Source organism: Gossypium hirsutum, chromosome A12 (assembly GCF_007990345.1).
Source record: "Gossypium hirsutum isolate 1008001.06 chromosome A12, Gossypium_hirsutum_v2.1, whole genome shotgun sequence".
Classification (NCBI taxonomy): Eukaryota; Viridiplantae; Streptophyta; class Magnoliopsida; order Malvales; family Malvaceae; genus Gossypium; species Gossypium hirsutum.
The window spans coordinates 84,130,463-84,149,471 of NC_053435.1; the positions used below are offsets into that span (position 1 = coordinate 84,130,463).

At 31.7% G+C, this 19,009-nt stretch overlaps 2 protein-coding genes across 2 annotated transcripts; both read left to right on the forward strand.

The window, feature by feature from the left end:
- The first annotated feature begins 724 nt into the window (after positions 1 to 724).
- On the forward strand, positions 725 to 4,567 carry LOC107922663 (shaggy-related protein kinase alpha). Its single transcript, XM_016852796.2, has 13 exons — positions 725 to 982; positions 1,380 to 1,591; positions 1,696 to 1,788; positions 1,879 to 1,938; positions 2,049 to 2,321; positions 2,456 to 2,530; positions 2,993 to 3,049; positions 3,143 to 3,283; positions 3,371 to 3,421; positions 3,578 to 3,673; positions 3,756 to 3,839; positions 3,962 to 4,064; positions 4,159 to 4,567. The coding sequence occupies exons 2-13, from the start codon at positions 1,478 to 1,480 to the stop codon at positions 4,239 to 4,241; spliced, it is 1,230 nt and encodes a 409-aa protein (XP_016708285.1). The 5' UTR covers positions 725 to 982; positions 1,380 to 1,477; the 3' UTR covers positions 4,242 to 4,567.
- A 2,780-nt stretch (positions 4,568 to 7,347) lies between these two features.
- On the forward strand, positions 7,348 to 9,989 carry LOC107938494 (polygalacturonase At1g48100). Its single transcript, XM_016871669.2, has 5 exons — positions 7,348 to 8,059; positions 8,144 to 8,311; positions 8,446 to 8,490; positions 9,023 to 9,230; positions 9,319 to 9,989. The coding sequence occupies exons 1-5, from the start codon at positions 7,646 to 7,648 to the stop codon at positions 9,903 to 9,905; spliced, it is 1,422 nt and encodes a 473-aa protein (XP_016727158.1). The 5' UTR covers positions 7,348 to 7,645; the 3' UTR covers positions 9,906 to 9,989.
- The last annotated feature ends 9,020 nt before the right edge of the window (positions 9,990 to 19,009 follow it).

Sequence of the window (19,009 nt, forward strand, 5' to 3'; positions counted from 1 at the left end):
AAATGAATTTCGTAAGTTATTATAATTTTATGACAAATATAAGAGTAAAAATTGTTGAACTTATAAAAACAAAAATTTTAGAGTAAGGACAAATTAATAAAATTTGTTTTTAGGTAAATTTATTTTCTAGACGAATCTATCAATTCAGCTAAATAAAATAATTTTATATTTCACTCTTAATCTTATTACAAAACTAATTTAAAATTTAGTTAATTAAACACACCCTAAATATAATTATAAAAAAATTTAAAGTTTTCATAATTGGATGGATGGACAAACTAATTAAGTTATCAGTTCGACGATAAAAATATTAAAATTCCCAATTTAACCTCCTAACTCATGGGTTAATTGGTATAATAACTTTCTTCGAATTGTCTCGTTCAATTTAAACAATATTGAAAAATCAAAATAATAATATAAAAAAATAAAATTAATTTAAAATTTTATACCAATCATGTAAATTAATATACATGAATACAAATCGATATTGACTGAACAGAATTTAAGACCGAAATGATACGTAATATTACCATTTCAATCAAACCAATATTTAAATAATATTAGAGTAAATAATATATGCGGTGGTGGGAACAGTTGGATTCAAAACTTGAAAGGGAGAGAAAGTTGAAAGTGAGGCCCACACACTGTGTTCGAAGTTTGAACGGTCAAAAAGGAAGACCCTACTTTACTGTTGAAAACCGAGAAAAAGCAAAATAAATATTGTAAAAATGAAAATTAAAAAACAAATATAAATCTTTCTTTTGACTGTCATCAACCACAATACCACCAACCAACACCTCCTCTCTTCCCCTCCCCGCCCCCCAAAAAAAAAAAAATCAACTTCCTCTCTGAAAAAAAAATCTTCCATAAACGACGATCTTTATCCGCAACTTCAAAGATCCGTTTTAAGATCCGAATTCCCTGCCCGTATTTTCCCTCTCGTGATTCCACCTCAGTACGTACCGATTTCTTGACCCGCTCGGTAATGAATTTCATCCATACCTTTTTTTCTTTTTTGGTTGTGAATCTAATGGTTTCCTTGCTTTGATGTTAGATCGAAAATTTTTAAAATTTTTGTTAATTTTTTTGCTTGATCTTTACTTAATCTTAGATCCATCTTTCCTTCTAGGGTTAGATTTTTTCCGCCCTGCCGGAAAGGAAACATCTATAATGAACTTAAAGCGCTATAGTTAATGTACTAAGGAAGAATAACGGTTTGCGTTTGATTTCATTTTATGCAAAATCTGTAGCTAATATGTTTTTTTTTGGAAAAATTTTGCGTTAAAATTTTTTCTTCTTCTAAGGATTAGAGATTTCAAAGCTGTATTGTTGGTTTATGTAAGGATGAAACGTTGACATTTCTTTTTATGTGTTTACAGGTAATTTTTTGAGTTTTTTTGGGGCTGTTTTTAAAAGGAGCTTGATATTCGACTGAGGATCTGTGAGATTATCGTTTTTTGCTTTTTAGTTTAGTCCGATGGCTTCTATAGGTATGGCGCCTACTTCTGGGTTAAGAGAACCTAGTGGGAATGCAGTTGGTGTTGATAGATTACCTCATGAAATGAATGATATGAAAATTAGGGATGACAAGGTATGTTGATTTGGTTTCATGGTTTCTTTGCTTTGATTCCATTAATTGGTTGTTTGATCTTCCGGATCGGTTTTCGGTTTTATAAAAGCTATTACTATTTGTAGGAAGTGGAAGCAACTATAGTTGATGGTAACGGAACCGAAACTGGGCATATTATTGTCACCACTATTGGGGGTAAAAATGGCCAGCCTAAACAGGTTAGTTTTATAATTTTCTCCTTGAAAACTATAGGGTCGGGTTTTTGGATGTTTGATGGTTTTCTAACTTAATCTTTCTTTCATTTTCAGACAATAAGCTATATGGCCGAACGTGTTGTTGGGCATGGATCATTTGGGGTAGTGTTTCAGGTACACATTAGTTTCATCCATTTCTTACTTGGTTTGAAGATATGTTCATATTTTCATATTTTAAGTTTGAGTTTTAGGTTTTGTACTAAATTATATATGTTGTATATCAGGCTAAATGTTTAGAGACAGGCGAAACTGTTGCTATTAAGAAGGTTCTTCAAGACAAGAGATACAAGAACCGTGAATTGCAAACCATGCGTCTTCTAGACCACCCCAACATTGTCTCTCTGAAGCATTGTTTCTTTTCAACTACTGAAAAAGATGAGCTCTATCTTAACCTGGTGCTTGAGTATGTTCCGGAGACTGTCCACCGAGTTATCAAGCATTATAATAAGATGAACCAAAGGATGCCACTGATATATGTTAAACTCTATTTTTACCAGGTATCAGCTTGGTTAAAATATTCACTTTTGCTATCTTATTTCTACCTTCTTTTTTCTCTATGGTAACAAGAATCCGGGATACAGTAATATGCAAACCCTTTCATGAAATTGGTTTTGTTTTGGTCTTAATGCAGATTTGTAGAGCACTTGCTTACATTCATAACAGTATTGGTGTGTGCCACAGGGACATAAAGCCACAAAATTTATTGGTATGTCCAAACAACTTGCTAAACGCTTTCCATTGGCAGTTACTACAGCTTTATTAGTTTTAAAATCTTAAATGATTGCCGGACAAGCATTGCCTGGAAATAGTTTGGTGGTTCACCGTAATTATAAATCCAAAAAGATCATTTGTAGTTTGGAAAGGGAAGATACAATCCAGCATTCTGAAGAATCTATGTACTACATTGTAACATGAAACTGGAAACTTAAGCTGAAGAGCTTTTGGATCTCATAATTTTAAACAGAAAGGATCTGTAAGGTTATTGAGGCATTTATATCACCAATAAATTCGGTTAACAATATTGCCACCATGACGTCCCTTGTCATGACGCTATAGGTCATGTTATTTACTTTGAGGAGTAACTTAGGTTTCCAATCTTATCTGCTTATCATTTTGTACATATAAACTAAAATTCCTACTCTTATTAATACAATGATTCCTGTTTCAGGTCAACCCGCACACTCATCAGCTAAAACTGTGTGATTTTGGAAGTGCCAAAGTTTTGGTATGTATGATAGAATCTCAATTTTTTGTCTAGTCGCTTCTTCAGTCACTACCTTATTGTTCGTGAGCCTAATTTTGATTTTAACTTTGTCAGGTGAAAGGGGAACCAAACATATCTTACATCTGTTCTAGGTACTATCGAGCACCTGAATTAATATTTGGTGCAACTGAATACACCACAGCCATTGACATCTGGTCTGCTGGCTGTGTTTTGGCTGAGCTATTGCTTGGGCAGGTACATGTTTCCTTGCATATATTTTTTGCTTATTTATATGCATTTTCCCTTTATATTACTTAACAACTACTATTTTTGTGACTCCAGCCTCTGTTTCCTGGTGAGAGTGGAGTAGACCAGCTTGTTGAAATTATTAAGGTACATTTTAGTTCAATATTCTCATCAATAATAGTTTTATCATGATGTTATTGGAAAAATTAATGGGTAAAACATGATGGATGGTGGCTTTTATGTAGCCTATTGCTCCATTATGCTTTTCTTCCCTTTTCTGATTTATGTGGTTTGGTGCAACAGGTTCTAGGTACCCCAACAAGAGAAGAAATCAAGTGCATGAATCCTAACTATACAGAGTTCAAATTCCCCCAAATTAAAGCTCACCCATGGCACAAGGTAACTGGATCACGTCATTTTGTTTACTTGTTGAGAATTATATGCAACATATGGTATTGATCAATGTATCATCGGTATTCAGATATTTCATAAGCGTATGCCTCCGGAAGCTGTGGATCTTGTTTCACGACTATTGCAGTACTCTCCAAATCTGCGTAGCACAGCTGTAAGTATCAGCTGTGCTTTCATTCGATTATGAAATTCCCACGGTGCTATCTTTAGGTCAAGCTTACTATTTGCATTTTAATGTGCTGTCTTACGATGAGTGCTTTTATTTCCTGTACACAGATTGAGGCTTTGGTTCATCCATTCTTTGATGAGCTACGTGATCCTCACACCCGCCTACCTAACGGTCGATTTCTTCCCCCACTGTTCAACTTTAAGCCTCACGGTAAAACAGACCCTAACCAATACAACATCGATGTTTCTCTACTATTTTAACTAATTTCTTGTCAAACTGATGAGAATTGTTCCCCTTTTTTCAGAACTGAAGGGAGTTCCTACGGATATGTTACCGAAGCTGATCCCGGAACATGCAAAAAAGCAATGTTCCTTCATTGGATTATAATGGAATAATATAATTCCTTTCTGCTTAAATCTTTGATGTCTGCTCCTTGCAGAAATCATGGGCTATTGTTGAAAAAAAGTAGTTAGTAAGCCTGTTTCAGTTATATGATAAAGAAGCCTTGTTAATGTTTATTTGTTCCCTTTATTAATATTTTTTTCTATCAATATTTATGTTCTTTTTCTTTCTCTTTTTTTCTTCTCCCTTTTGTAGAAAAAACAAAACTTGAGTATCTGCCCTTAAAGACCTTAATGAGTAATGTTGACCCTTTTATGACCAGATTGTAACAATATATTTGTTGGTTTCAATGTAATTTCCTATTAGTATAATTTAATTGATTTATGTTTTTTTAGGGGTTTGGTAGAGGTTGTAAATTAAGAGTTTTTGGCATAAAGATGATAGCATGAAATGAATCAATTTTGGGTTCACCATTGAGTTTTCGGCCTTACTTGCACCTATTTTTAGATGATGCTTGTCAACAACAACAAAAAAATAAAAATAAAAAAATCTTGTCAATTCCAAGTTGAATCAAGAAACCCATTTTATTCGATCATAAATCAAGAAATTCATCTAATCTGAACTTGAAAATGAGTTTTTGGTACATAAAATGATGTAAACAAATAACTTGAAAGAAATGGTTTCTTTTGATAAATTTAAAAATGAGAATAACTCTTACTCCAAATAATTTTTAAAATGTGAAACGATTTAATATGATAAATTGATAACAAACCTAAAACTCAAAATAATATAAAAATAAAAATGATCTAAAAATTGAAAAATAATTTAAAAATAAGTATGTCCCTAAATATAAAACCCGAATAAGTTAGAAGACTTCAAAATAACATAAACCCAAAATAATTTCAAAATGAAAATGATATGATGTTGAAATAGAAAGGAAAGGGTAGGTGTATGAAGTAGCCAAGTCTGAGGATGTACAAAAAGCAAAGCTAAGTTGTAAAAGCAAGGTATGTAGGCATCATTTGGAAGTTGAATCCTCAAGTCATGTCGAGTAATAATGTGTTGTCATGTTATGTCTCGGCGTAACTTCACCCTATTTTAATTCTCCAAGGCTACGCAACACAACTACAACCTTTTCTAGGAATCTTTAAAATCCTTAACAAATAAATAAAAGCATATTCTGTACATTTCTTATCAATAATAATAATAAAATTTAAACCAAACTGTTGTATTTCGTAATCACATATATAGACAAAATATGATTCAATAAAAAAGGGGCACATATGCATGGAGAAAAGTACTTTGGGGAGTTAGTGGGTGGTCGTTGATTTTGGGGGCACCTTTTATGCTTTTTAAAATTAATAATACTGAAAGGTGGAAAAATAAATTATTTACGAAAATAAGTTATTGTAAATAGTAAAAAATAGTATCGTTAATTTATCAGTAACATTATTTATAAAAATAATATTTTAATGTAAATAAAATATTTTAATTCCAAAAGGAGTGTAGCAAAACAAGGGATCGGCAGTTCGGCACCCCTTTTTCACATGCCATTTTGTTAGTTTTATATTTATATTTATATTTTATAGTTTTTATAATTTTATTTTATTTAATAAAAAAGCTATGTTCGTTTAACTTCATAATTTTATATACTTTTTAATATTTTATAATTATAATTTTTTGACTATTTAAAATAATGACCAAATTGATAAATTTTTTATAAAATTGACATAAAAATATTAGGGTAAATTACTTAAATAGTTATTCAAATTTCGTAACAAGTTTATGTTTTGGTTATCAAAATTTTTAATATTTATAAAAAATGGTTGAATTGTTTTATTTATTAATATTTTATAATTTTAATTTTTTGAATATTTAGAATAATGACCGAGTTTATAATATGTAAATGTTGAGGACAAAATGTTTTGGTTTTTTAAAAATAGAATCAACTTGATAGAATGTGTAAAATATTAGAGCCTAGATTTATTATTATTCTAATCAAAAGAATACCACATCGAATTTCTATTTGGTGACCAAATATAAATTAATGGTGGAGTGATTAGAATTGAAAATTCATTTAAGTGACAAAATAAACAAAAAAGAATTTCGGTAACTAAAATAACAACTATGACTATTTAGGTTGTTTACCTAAAATTTTTATATCAATTTCTTATTAGCCTCATATCAATTAAAAAAAAAACAAGCTGTTTTATTTCGTAATCATATACATATAGACAAAATATGATTCAATAGAAAAGGGGCACATATGCATGGAGAAAGGTACTTTGGGGGAGTTAGTGGGTGGTTGTTGTTTTTGGGCACCTTAAACTAGTGGCCCACCGCCCCCTGAAATCATGGTCCTTTCAAGCAGGGTTCACTGCATATGCCTTGTGGCTACGCCATAACCGACCAAGGTTCTAGCATCACTACTCAGCAAGGGAGGATTGGGGTACGAGGGGTAGAATAATCGGTCCGGTTTGATCAGTTTAGTTAAAAAAACTTAAAAAGAATTAATTTAATCAATAAATTTATGGTTTAATTTTTTTGCGTTTCTTATTTGAGTTATTTTAGAGATCATACGTTATGATCTTTTGTGGAGACTATCGATTGACCATTAAAGCATAATAATTTAGAACAACCTTAATAAAGAGAATGCCAAAGTAGGACCATTCGGTATGCACACGGCAACAAACCTAACCGACCATACGAAATAAAGAGAATATCAAAGTAGGACCATTCGATATGCATATGGCAACAAACCTGACCGACCATACGAACAGATTTACCTTTCATATTGTTGGCCAGGTGGAACTATCAAACAAGAGCACTTCTGTATGTGTAATTGTATAGTTATTTTATCAACTATATTAATTTTTAATAGTGAAGTTAATCCGCATATGCCATTGCTTAAAACATTAGATTCCTCTGTAAACGTCTCACATTATGTAGGAATTTAAGCTGTGTTTTTCAGTTTTCCATCTCTGAACCAACAGGTTCTCGATAACCATGCATGCTCCACTCACATAAGGGATTATTTATAATTTATGTTTCATAAATTAATTTCTTAGGGTTAAATTAAAACATTGATTGGTGACCAATAAAAAGTGAAAAAACAAAGTTATGGGAAGAACATGGGGTACTGCATGGGGGGAGGGCTTATCTGCAAACTCCACCACCACCACCACCACCACCACCAATACCTATATGTACATTGGTCGGTTTCCTCCTTCAAAACTCCATTAAAATAATTTAAAGTTGCTCATGTTTTTCTTTAATACTTTTTTTCCCACTATCTGTTTTATATAATACACTGCTCTCTCTCTATATATATAGATTCATTCAGCCTTTCAGATCCACCATGCAAACAAGTTGCTCTAGAGTTCTTGAAGTAACTATAAAATTTGAGCTTTTTTTTTTTGGGGGGGGGGTCTAAACTTTTTGGTTTAAAAATGGAGTATTCTTGTGTGTCTCTACTTATATTTTGGATGTCTTTGCTTTGCTTCTTGATTTCAACCCAAGGTAGATGGCATCATCATCATCACCATACCAAACACAAGCATCATTCTCACCATGATAAAATGCCTGAAATTTCAGCACCCCATGAGCCTTCCATTGCACTTGCACCCGAGCCCTCCGGTCCACCTGACGACGAAAACTCCGGTGTTTCTACTGAAGTGTTCGACGTAAGGAAATTCGGGGCGATAGGCAGCGGTGTAACCGACGACACAAATGCATTCAAGATGGCATGGGACACTGCTTGTCAAGTTAATTCATCATCAACCATCTATGTTCCCAATGGTTTTTCATTCATGATTCAGTCCACAATTTTTACAGGTCCTTGTCAAGGTGGATTAGTGTTTCAGGTATTGAACATTATACTTGTTTTGTTCTTATTGTCAGAGTCTCTTTTTTAAAAGGATTTTGATGATGGGGTACATGTTGTGAAGATTGATGGTACACTGATGCCACCTGATGGACCCGAGGAATGGCCAAAGAATAACAGCAAGCGACAGTGGTTGGTCTTTTACAGAGTTAATCAAATGTCTCTTCAAGGTGGTGGTGCCATTGATGGTAGAGGTCAAAAATGGTGGGATCTCCCTTGCAAGCCCCACAAGGTTTTTTATTATTATACTAAACCCTTAACCCTAAATTTTAGATTCAGTTTTTAACTTATTCGTCACTTAAGTTCAGTTTTTAACTTATTCGTCACTTAAGTTTATTAATCATCTTTTGAAATTCGACTGCGCAGGGAATAAATGGAACAACTTTGCCTGGACCTTGTGATAGCCCCGTCGTAAGTTGTCACACTTTAAATTATTTTAGGTTCATTTTCCCCTTCTTTTAATCCTACTGAGTCTCGATTAAATTTAAAGTATAATCAATTTAAAGTATAGTCAAGTTAGACTGGTAAAAGTATTATAAAGGCACATGTATTAGAAGTCAAATTGCATTTTTCTTTTTTATTGAAAAAATAGACAAATTTATCCCTTTCATTAAATCAAAGAGCAAACTGATTCATATATTAAAAATTTCATCTATTTTTACTTTTAAAAAATTATTCTTTGTACCTCGACATGAGGTACTTATGATATGTAGACGTAACAATGAAAATTTTAACTCAAGGGGCTGACCTTCATAAATTTTCTTTTAAGCCTTTTAAAAATATATAAAGTTTATGGTAAATTTCCATTTTAACTCTCTAAAAATAATAAAATTATAATTTAATTCTTATAAAAATAATAAAATTATAAATTAATACAAATAAAAAATTTATAATTTAACTTTGGTGTCTGTACGCTGACATGGTTATCAAATTTATGGTGCAGGCAATAAGGTTTTTCATGAGCTCCAATTTGACAGTCCAAGGACTTAAAGTTAAGGATAGTCCCCAATTCCATTTCAGATTCGATGGTTGCCAAAATGTGCATGTTGAATTACTTCATATTACAGCTCCAGCCCTTAGTCCCAACACTGATGGCATCCACATTGCCAACACAAATGGTGTTCAAATATATAATTCAGTTATCTCTAATGGTATATTTGCTCAATGATCCCCATATATAAAATTCAATCCCTAAACTCTCGTTTCTCTAAATCTTAAAATGATCTTTGCTTTTCTCAGGTGATGATTGCGTATCAATTGGATCGGGATGTTACAATGTCGATATTCGGAACCTTACTTGTGGACCAGGTCATGGAATCAGTATCGGAAGTTTAGGTAACCACAACTCTAAAGCCTGTGTACACAATGTCACCGTTCGAGACTCGGTGATTAAGGTATCGGATAATGGCGTTAGGATCAAGACATGGCAAGGTGGGTCCGGGGCGGTTTCGGGTATAATGTTTGGCAACATTCATATGATAAGTGTTAGGAATCCGATTATAATCGATCAATTCTATTGCCTTACTAAAGATTGCTTGAACCAAACGTCCGCCGTTTATGTGTCGGACATACTCTATGAAGGGATCAAAGGGACGTACGATACCCGAAGCCCACCGATGCATTTTGGGTGCAGTGATTCGGTTCCTTGTACGAATATTACGTTGTCGGATATCGAGCTACTTCCAGCTCAAGGAGATATAGTATTGGACCCATTTTGTTGGAATGCTTATGGGGAGTTGGAAACACTAACGATACCACCTGTTTATTGCTTGCGAGAGGGTGTTCCTCGATCTATATTGGATAATAAGGATATGGATCATTGCTGATGATTCAGAAACCCTTCATTTTAATGTATATTAGCTTCATTACATACATGTATTATATATATGTTAATATAATTAAAAGAGATGTTATGGATTGTGTTTCTAATTAATAATTTTATGATATTACTATATGGATTATTGGTCCGTATTAATTTCCATTTCTAGTTTGCATTCTTGCAAACTTATACGTACATACATACATACATGTTATGGTTTGAGTGGTTTTCATGCATGTTCTGGAAGCTGTGTCATGCATGGAAATTTGACAATGAGAACTTCAAGTTTGGTGGTGCATTAAAAGGAATAGAAAAAAAATCAGAATTAAATCGGTAAATAAATTGGTTAGAGCATTGGTTCTTAATTTGATTTGTCCGATCAATTTCTCTAGATTAATTTAAAAATTCATAAAAAATTTAAAAAAAATAGAGAAAATTGGTTCAACGAATTTTCTAGCTTGCTTCAACTATTAAATAATTTGTTTTTAGTATTTTTCAAGTTCATTTTATAATTGATGTTTAGGGTTCGTGACTACTGCTTCCAATAATGTTGTCCTCAAGATTTGAATATGCATTTTCTTCTTAGGAGTACAATGTACCTTATCACTATACCCAACACTTATTGATTGTATTGTCATGTTAAATAAATGACTCTACGTATTCTTAATTATTATCATACAACATGTATCGTCATTTTAATTATGCTTAACAATATTTTAAACCTAATTATGTTAATTAAATAAATAAATAATTAATTGATAATAATAGTACATTAAAAATTAAAGCTTAGGGTTTGATCTATTAGAGTTAAGGGTTAGAGGTTAAATTTAAAGATTAGGAATTTAGATATAATAGTTTAGGTTTTAAGGTTCAAACTTTAAGGTTGAAATTAAGATTTACGTTTTAAGATCAAGGTTTAGAATTAAAATTTTTTAATTCTTAAAAAAATGAAGTGAAATTTTTTTATTCATAAAAAGTTTTGGGTAAATTACATCTAAGGATTAAATTGTTAATTAGTTTATATTATGGTCTTTTCAACTTTAAAAAGTTATAAAATGATCACTGAACTATCTGAAAGGTTTCATTTAAGCTGTTGAACTATTGAAAAATTTTTGTTTAATTCATTGGGCAATTAAGTTTTTTTTTAAAGTTCACTAGCTAGTTCTAAGTGATGATTTAATGATCGGACAATAGATTATTACCCATCGATGAGTAGAACAGTATCTTAGATCCAAGTTGATCTAATAGCTAGAGTCAAAGATTTGAGAAGAAAGCTGCTTAAATTTTAGTTAGCAAATTCTCAACATTCAAAATTGTTTCACGAAAAAAATTGAACAGTAGAAGAGAATAGAATGAGAGCTTTCAATTGGTGCAAGTGGTGCAAACAGAGAAGGCCATACAATAGCAACTTTTAGCCCAATGACTTAAATGAAAATTTTTGAATAGTTCAATAATTATTTTATAACCTTTAGAAATTTAGTGACTATTAAAATATAAATTTATTAATAGTTTAGTGGTATGGAGTGTAATCTATCCAAAAAAGTTAATATTATCCTAATCAATGCTAATCAAAGTTTAAAAAACTCTCATTTTGCCTATTATCAGAATTAGAAATACAAGAATATTCCACTATCCACTTGTTCATGCGTCTTAAGGACAAAAAAGCTTTGGTAAACAATACAAAATCAAACTGCAAAAGTCAGTGTAGTAGACGAGATGAATCCAAATACAATATTATACTAAACCCTATAATTAGAGAATAATCAATAGCGCAAGTGGATAAATTTCAACAACCCTAAATTTGTCACACACACACATATATTCTTTTTGTTTTGGGTTAATATAGAAAGCTAAGCTAGCGTGGGTATTAAAAAGTGGAGAGACAAGGGTGTCCATGGCTTACAGCACGCGCAGCAGCTACTGTAATCATAAATAAGGAACCCAGTAGAGAGTATATGTATAGACTGTTGACTCCCCTTTAAGTGCTCTGTAAAAGTGGGAGGTCGTTGCATGGCCTCTATCCTTAATGTCTCACCTTTCTTTTTTATTTTCTAAGAACATACACATTTGAAGTATACCTTTAGTTTTACACTCCCCCCATCATAGTTTGGGCGGCCAAGCTCAGGAGTAGCTATTCCGGGGACTTGATAACTGTCACATTAGGTCTCAACTATCTCGTTTCATCTAAAATGATTCAAGGCACATTATAATGTCACTCTACTTAACTCATGACACAAAGCTACTTGCCTCTAAACAATAATAACACAACATGTGAAACCTTGGAATAAGGATCCAGGGCCTAAGGATAGGGGACAAGCAACTTCTACCTTTTCTTTTCTCAACTTACCTCAACATCATCTTCTCCTCTCTTTCCACTCCGACCACATTATTTGGTAACTCCGACCACATTATTTGGTAACTCTCTGCTTTGTCCAAAATAGGATGGATCGCTCATCTTCACTACCTATTCATCCTTGTATCAATATTGCTAAATTCATTATTATTCTATAGTTAGCATGCTATGTTCCATCCCTTGCCCAACTTTGCTTCAATTTAATTTTTACTAATTATTTTTAATATTTTTAATATTTTTAAAGACATATTAGTATTTAAATATAATTATTTTTAAAAAATTAAACAAAAAATATATGGTTTTTAAAATAACACATTATTACATTTTAACCTTTTTTAATTATTTTATATATAGGTAAAATGATAATTTTATATAGTAAGCGGGATAGGGTGGGGCAAGCAATTACTATAATCACACCATACTCACTATTCAAAAACAAAGATCCCACCCCACATCAACTTTTCAAAAAAAAAAATTCACTCCAATCAACATGGATTGATTAGAAATCTATCAAACGATTCAAATTTTGTCATCGATTAGAATTTTAGACTTATTAAATACATAATTTAAGAGTGATTTGTTTCTTATTAAAAATAGTGAAGTGTTAGACCAAGTTCAAATTCTAGAATCGATATTGTTGGGAGAACTTTACTTGAATACTATTTCAACTTGAACAATATCGTGCTCAAATCGTAAACAGATGAAAACACCTGTTATTACAAAAAGATAAGGTAAAAGTGTCACAATTAAGTACCATACCACTACCTTATAGGCCGGATCGCATTGTTTGGTGTGGAAAGCATAGTCTAATAATGTAATCGTTGATTCTTCGAGACTTTATCACTTTAAGGTATTTTTCTATCAATTCGAATTCAAAACTTTCTATATATAAGAATTCACTTTATAACTGTTAGGATCGTCCCGAATAAGCAACGAACAAGTAAAAATAGTAGAAGAAATTGAGAAGATGAACACACAAATTTAACGTGGAAAAACCCCTCAAAAGAGGATAAAAAACCACGGGCAAAGATAATTTTACTATAATGGCAAAAGAATGAAGAGTACAAAAGAAGGAGATAAAAACTAAACCCCGAAAACCCGAAAAACAAAGAACCCTCAAATGTAAACACAAAATTCTCTGAATGTGTTATGAGTTCTAATCTAATGGGTGTCTCTTAATTCTAAGATTGTAAAGGAGCCTATTTATAGGCTAAATTAGTAAGTCAAATAAACTATACTAATAAATGCTAAATATATTATACTAATAAATACTAAATCTTCTAGAAAGAAAATATATTTTTGTTTAACTTGACTTGCAAGCAATCTCTTAGAATTTGGGTCACACAATTCTAACAATCTCCACCTTGACACGAATTCTTTCAATGCCATCTTTGCCAAAACCCGCCACGGGCCTATCTTGAACTATGCAGGGAATTAACTGAGTCGAATCTATGCTTAGAAGCTGGAAGACTTCTAGCTTTCGACTTGTGCACTGCCAAATCAAAACTAACCCGGGTCTAATTTTCACGAATACAGTGCCCTAACTTTTCAAAACCTGCATCCAAAAGAGAATCTCTCTTCAACGAAACGGTCATACCTTTTTCCCTTCTATGACCAAGTTGCCTCCGCTTCAAATGAGTTGACTTTGACTCCGTAACGGACGAGGGACGTCCGATTTCACCGGTCACTGTAGAACCTTCCAGAATATAAAGACTGCCGGTTCTTTTACCTTTTAACAAAACGAGAGCTCCACGAGATACTTTAATGTTGCTCGACTCGATGTTGATTCTGCATCCTTTAAAGTCTAAAATACTCAAGGAGATGAGATTCTTTCGTAAATCAGGTACATACCTGACATCTGAGAGTGTCTTAATCGTCCCATCGTGTATCCTAATTTTAACAGTACCAATACCGATTATTTTACTAGATGAATCGTTTCCCATGTGCACAACTCCACCTTCAACTGAACTGTATGTGGAGAACCATTCTCTATTGGGACACATGTGGAAAGAACATCCTGAATCTAGGATCCACTCAGATGTAAGCTTGGAGTTATCGCTCGTTGACACTAACAAGAAATCATCACCGCCTTCATCGACCAAATTAGCACCAGCTACATCTTCCTCGTTACTCTCAGCAGCTCTTTTATTTCGCAGTTTATAACAATCTGCTTTGACGTGACCTAACTTTTTGCAATAGCGACACCTTTTGTCTCGTTTCTTTGATGCTACCAAACGGAAGCTTGTCTATCTGCTTTGCTATTCAAATCAAACTCATTGTCGAGTTTGTCTCTACTCAGCAAATGACCCTTCACATCTTCGAACAAGAGTTTGTCTCTGCCATAAATCAGGGTTTCCCTGAAAGACTTGTATGAAGAGGGTAAAGAGCATAATAATATCATAGCTTGATCTTCATCGTCAATATGAACTTCAACGTTCTTTAAATCATTTAAAAGAGTGATGAATTGACTGATGTGATCTTTAAGAAACTCACCTTCGTTCATGCGAAACGTAAATAAACGTTGTTTCAACACTAAACGGTTAGCCAGAGACTTAGTCGCATAAAGAGTTTCTAACCTTTTCCACAAGGCGAATGAGGTCTTCTCCATCAATACCTCCTGCAATACTGTATTCGCGAGGCACAACTGGATTGCAGACAAGGCCTTTTCATCAAGCTCTTCCCATTCTGTTTGATTTAGATTCTCAGGCTTTTTCCCTGTAACAACCTTTTTCAAGCCATTTTGAACTAGAATTGCCATCATCCGAACTTGCCACAGATTGAAATTTGTCTCACCATCGAACTTCTCAATTTCAAACCTTGTTGCTGCCATCTCTGACCGGGCTGATCTATGAAAGTTAAACTAGCTCTAATACCACTTGTTAGGATCATCCCGAATAAGCAACGAACAAGTAAAAATAGTAGAAGAAATTGAGAAGATGAACACACAAATTTAACGTGGAAAAACCCCTCAAAAGAGGATAAAAAACCACGGGCAAAGATAATTTTACTATAATGGCAAAAGAATGAAGAGTACAAAAGATGGAGATAAAAACTAAACCCCGAAAACCCGAAAAACAAAGAACCCTCAAACGTAAACACAAAATTCTCTGAATGTGTTATGAGTTCTAATCTAATGGGTGTCTCTTAATTCTAAGATTGTAAAGGAGCCTATTTATAGGCTAAATTAGTAAGTCAAATAAACTATACTAATAAATGCTAAATATATTATACTAATAAATACTAAATCTTCTAGAAAGAAAATATATTTTTGTTTAACTTGACTTGCAAGCAATCTCTTAGAATTTGGGTCACACATTAGATTAGAACTCATAACACATTCAGAGAATTTTGTGTTTACGTTTGAGGGTTCTTTGTTTTTCGGGTTTTCGGGGTTTAGTTTTTATCTCCATCTTTTATACTCTTCATTCTTTTGCCATTATAGTAAAATTATCTTTGCCCGTGGTTTTTTATCCTCTTTTGAGGGGTTTTTCCACGTTAAATTTGTGTGTTCATCTTCTCAATTTCTTCTACTATTTTTACTTGTTCGTTGCTTATTCGGGACGATCCTAACAATTCTAACAATAACTATGGATTTCAAACTCGAAGACACATTTTAGAGGGAGAAAATCTTAAAACAATAATAAAGTATAGGGGAGAATGGGTAGGCAAGTGGGTTTTTTTTTTCTTCCAATAATTACAATGGAGGGATTATGGCATGCAAGGAAGGCTGCTTAAAGCTAACCCCCCAAAAACAAACCTTAAAACAAATGGAATCTGTCAAACTCCACTATAAGGCACTAACTATGTCTGCTGACATGTCTTTTTTCATGATATAATAGGTCAAAATTTTTTACTAGTCCTTATACTTTTACAGCATTTGAGATTTAATCTATCTACTAAAAGAACTAAAAATTACATTTCCTACCTTTTTTAGTTCAAAACCCTTTTTTAGTTCAAAACCATAGTCTAATCTTTAAAACCATGGTAATTTTCTTAAAAGAGTCATATAAAAGTAGTTTAATCAACATATCAAGCTAATAAATTTTACGAAAAATATAAGGGATATCAATGATTGGACTAGATTTTAGATAATAGTAATAAGATTTTTTTAACTTAATTTAAGCACTTATTTTTTCAACAATTTATTAACCATAGCCTAAATTAATAACATATGGAACAATGGTTAATATCTTTTCCTGAAATCTTAATAAGGAGTTTAAATTATGTTGTTGTAATATTTTCTCATTTTTTTGGCATTATCATAGTATTGTTTATATTCATTTTATGATCCATGAAAACAATTTTTCTCAGGGTTCGCAATTGCCTCAATAACATCGTATTTAGGGCTTGAATGTGAGTTCTCTCTTTGAGAATGCAATGTGTGTAATCTTTTTTTTGGGGTATAACTAAAGTATCTTTCATATTCATTTTACAATCTATGAATAAATTTTTCGAGATTAATGACTATCCCTTCTAACAGTATCCTCTCTAAAATTTAAATCCAAATTCTCTCTCTAAAAATGTAATATATCTTACCACTACATCTAATATATTCCTTCTCTATTTGTGGCTTAACTTTGTACGAAAAAGAATATATACTAACTGGCAAATTTCAAGCATATTGTACTACTACTGTTAGCCTCTCCGGCGCATAAGCATGGAAAGCAGAGCCTAAGGATGAGGGTTCACGTTTCATATTAAGTATATGTTAATAGACTCATTATGTTTTTCAAAAGCTTGGTATATATATATTTTTTGATGCATTAAAATATAAAATAATTTAAATATAATTATATTAAATACATGATTTTAGACAAAATTTATTTTGAATATGATATGTCTTATGAGTAAACATAATCATAAAGCAATAAAGAAATATTGAGTTGATTTGGAATTTATTTGATCAAGTTGGTCAGTCTACTTTTTGTATTTTGGGTCACCTAAATAAATTTCGTCAACCCAAAGCATAAAGTGTATTTATTACTAAGTATGAGTTTGGATAGACAGCGTATTTACTTGCGGTTAGTATAAAAATAACGATGACGGTGAAATTAGATACTATAACAATACTGTAACATGAGAGAAAACGTAAGCCAAACATACCGCACTGTACATCCAAACTCACACTAAAACTTCTTGATGAATCTGGTGTTCAAACTGGTTTGATAGCTCTATAGACTTGACTTAGGTTTAGTTAAAAACAATTATTCTCTAAGTGAGCCACAATTTTAATATAATTATAAAAGTATAAAAATATCAATATGAAATATTATTTTTTTAGAATCGAATGACTCAAGAATGAGTTCTGATTCGAGCTTGGAAAAATTTAGATTTGGGTTGCGTTCCAGCCTAGCCCATACATACATCTACTGAGCATTCTCTCTCGTGCCTTATAAACCAAAAACTATCACATCATATTTTTATACATTACTTAATAGGGGTGAGCAAAAAAAATCCATCAAAATTGAAGTATTTAGATAGAATATGGAATGTTATTACCTAAAATCGAATTGAGTTCTTTTTTTTATTTAATATATAAATAATTTTAATTTTCATGATACGAAAATAAATATTTTATATTTAAAATAATAAAAATAATTTAAAATTTTTTAAAAATTTATTGGTTTTTAGAAATATTTATGAAAAAAAATCTTGAGATTTTATCAAATCTTATTCAAAAGCCATAAAACAAAGATTATTTTATCAAAATAAGTGTAAAAAATAAAAAAAAAATAATATGAAAAATCGAGAACCGAACCGATATCACCCCTAATACTTAAATTACCTATAACTATCCCTAAAATTCTATAATGAAAGATATTACTTGCTTAAGCACATTCAAACACGAAGCTTGATCAATCCTCCCTAATCTCGACTCTTAAGAAAAAAAATCCGTCCCAAACTCGAACCCAAAATTTAATAGGAGGCATGGCTCCGTCTCGACCTGATATGAATTTAATTTAATTTTTTTATTTTGAAGCAAATAAGATTAATTTTTTAATTTTAGACTTAAAACTTAATATATTTATTTATTGAAAGCAAAAACTAAATATATGTATATATTAGGGGCTATTTTTGTAAATATCCTAGGGTAGGGCTGGGTAGTTTTACCTCAAACTTGACCGCTACCCAACTCGATTATTTTTCTAATTTCACCTGACTCGACCCACCTCGAACCCAATTTTCAAAAAAAAAAAATCTGACCCTAACAAGTTGAGTTTGGGTCGAAACCTATCGAATTCAAATATTTTACTATTGCTAATTGCAACGATAATAGTGCCAGCCAAACTAGAACTCAATTCACATCAAATTTTAATTAAAAAAACTATTTTTAAGCATGTGAGGCTTGTTTTATTTATTAATAATATATATAGATTTATACATTATTAATTTATTAAATATAATTTTATATAAACAAATTTTGTGGAGAATCGGGGTTTTTTTATGTTAATAATACGAAAAAGTTAATTACGAAAAAGAGGTGGGAAAGAAATTATTTTATAAAAATGGGTGATTTTGAATTGCAAAAAATGATGTGGTCTTCCAACAACACCTATAAAAAATAATATTTTAATTTCAAAAGGGCTGTCGCCAAAGGCCTCACTCCTTTTTCACATGCACATTTACTTTTCTTTTACATATTTTTTAGTTTTATATTTATATTTTACATTTTTATTTAATAAAGCAAGCTAAGTTGTTTTATTTTCAAAATTTTATAATTTTATAATATTTAAATAATATTGATAAACTTTTGATAA

Excerpts from the sequence above, each read along its gene's own strand:
- LOC107922663 (XM_016852796.2), top strand. The coding sequence starts at position 1,478 with ATGGCTTCTATAGGTATGGCGCCTACTTCTGGGTTAAGAGAACCTAGT. Across the intron at positions 2,322-2,455 it reads TTAAACTCTATTTTTACCAG|ATTTGTAGAGCACTTGCTTA; the intron begins GTATCAGCTTGG and ends GTCTTAATGCAG. Across the intron at positions 3,674-3,755 it reads AAGCTCACCCATGGCACAAG|ATATTTCATAAGCGTATGCC; the intron begins GTAACTGGATCA and ends ATCGGTATTCAG.
- LOC107938494 (XM_016871669.2), top strand. The coding sequence starts at position 7,646 with ATGGAGTATTCTTGTGTGTCTCTACTTATATTTTGGATGTCTTTGCTT. Across the intron at positions 8,060-8,143 it reads AAGGTGGATTAGTGTTTCAG|ATTGATGGTACACTGATGCC; the intron begins GTATTGAACATT and ends CATGTTGTGAAG. Across the intron at positions 8,491-9,022 it reads GACCTTGTGATAGCCCCGTC|GCAATAAGGTTTTTCATGAG; the intron begins GTAAGTTGTCAC and ends TTTATGGTGCAG.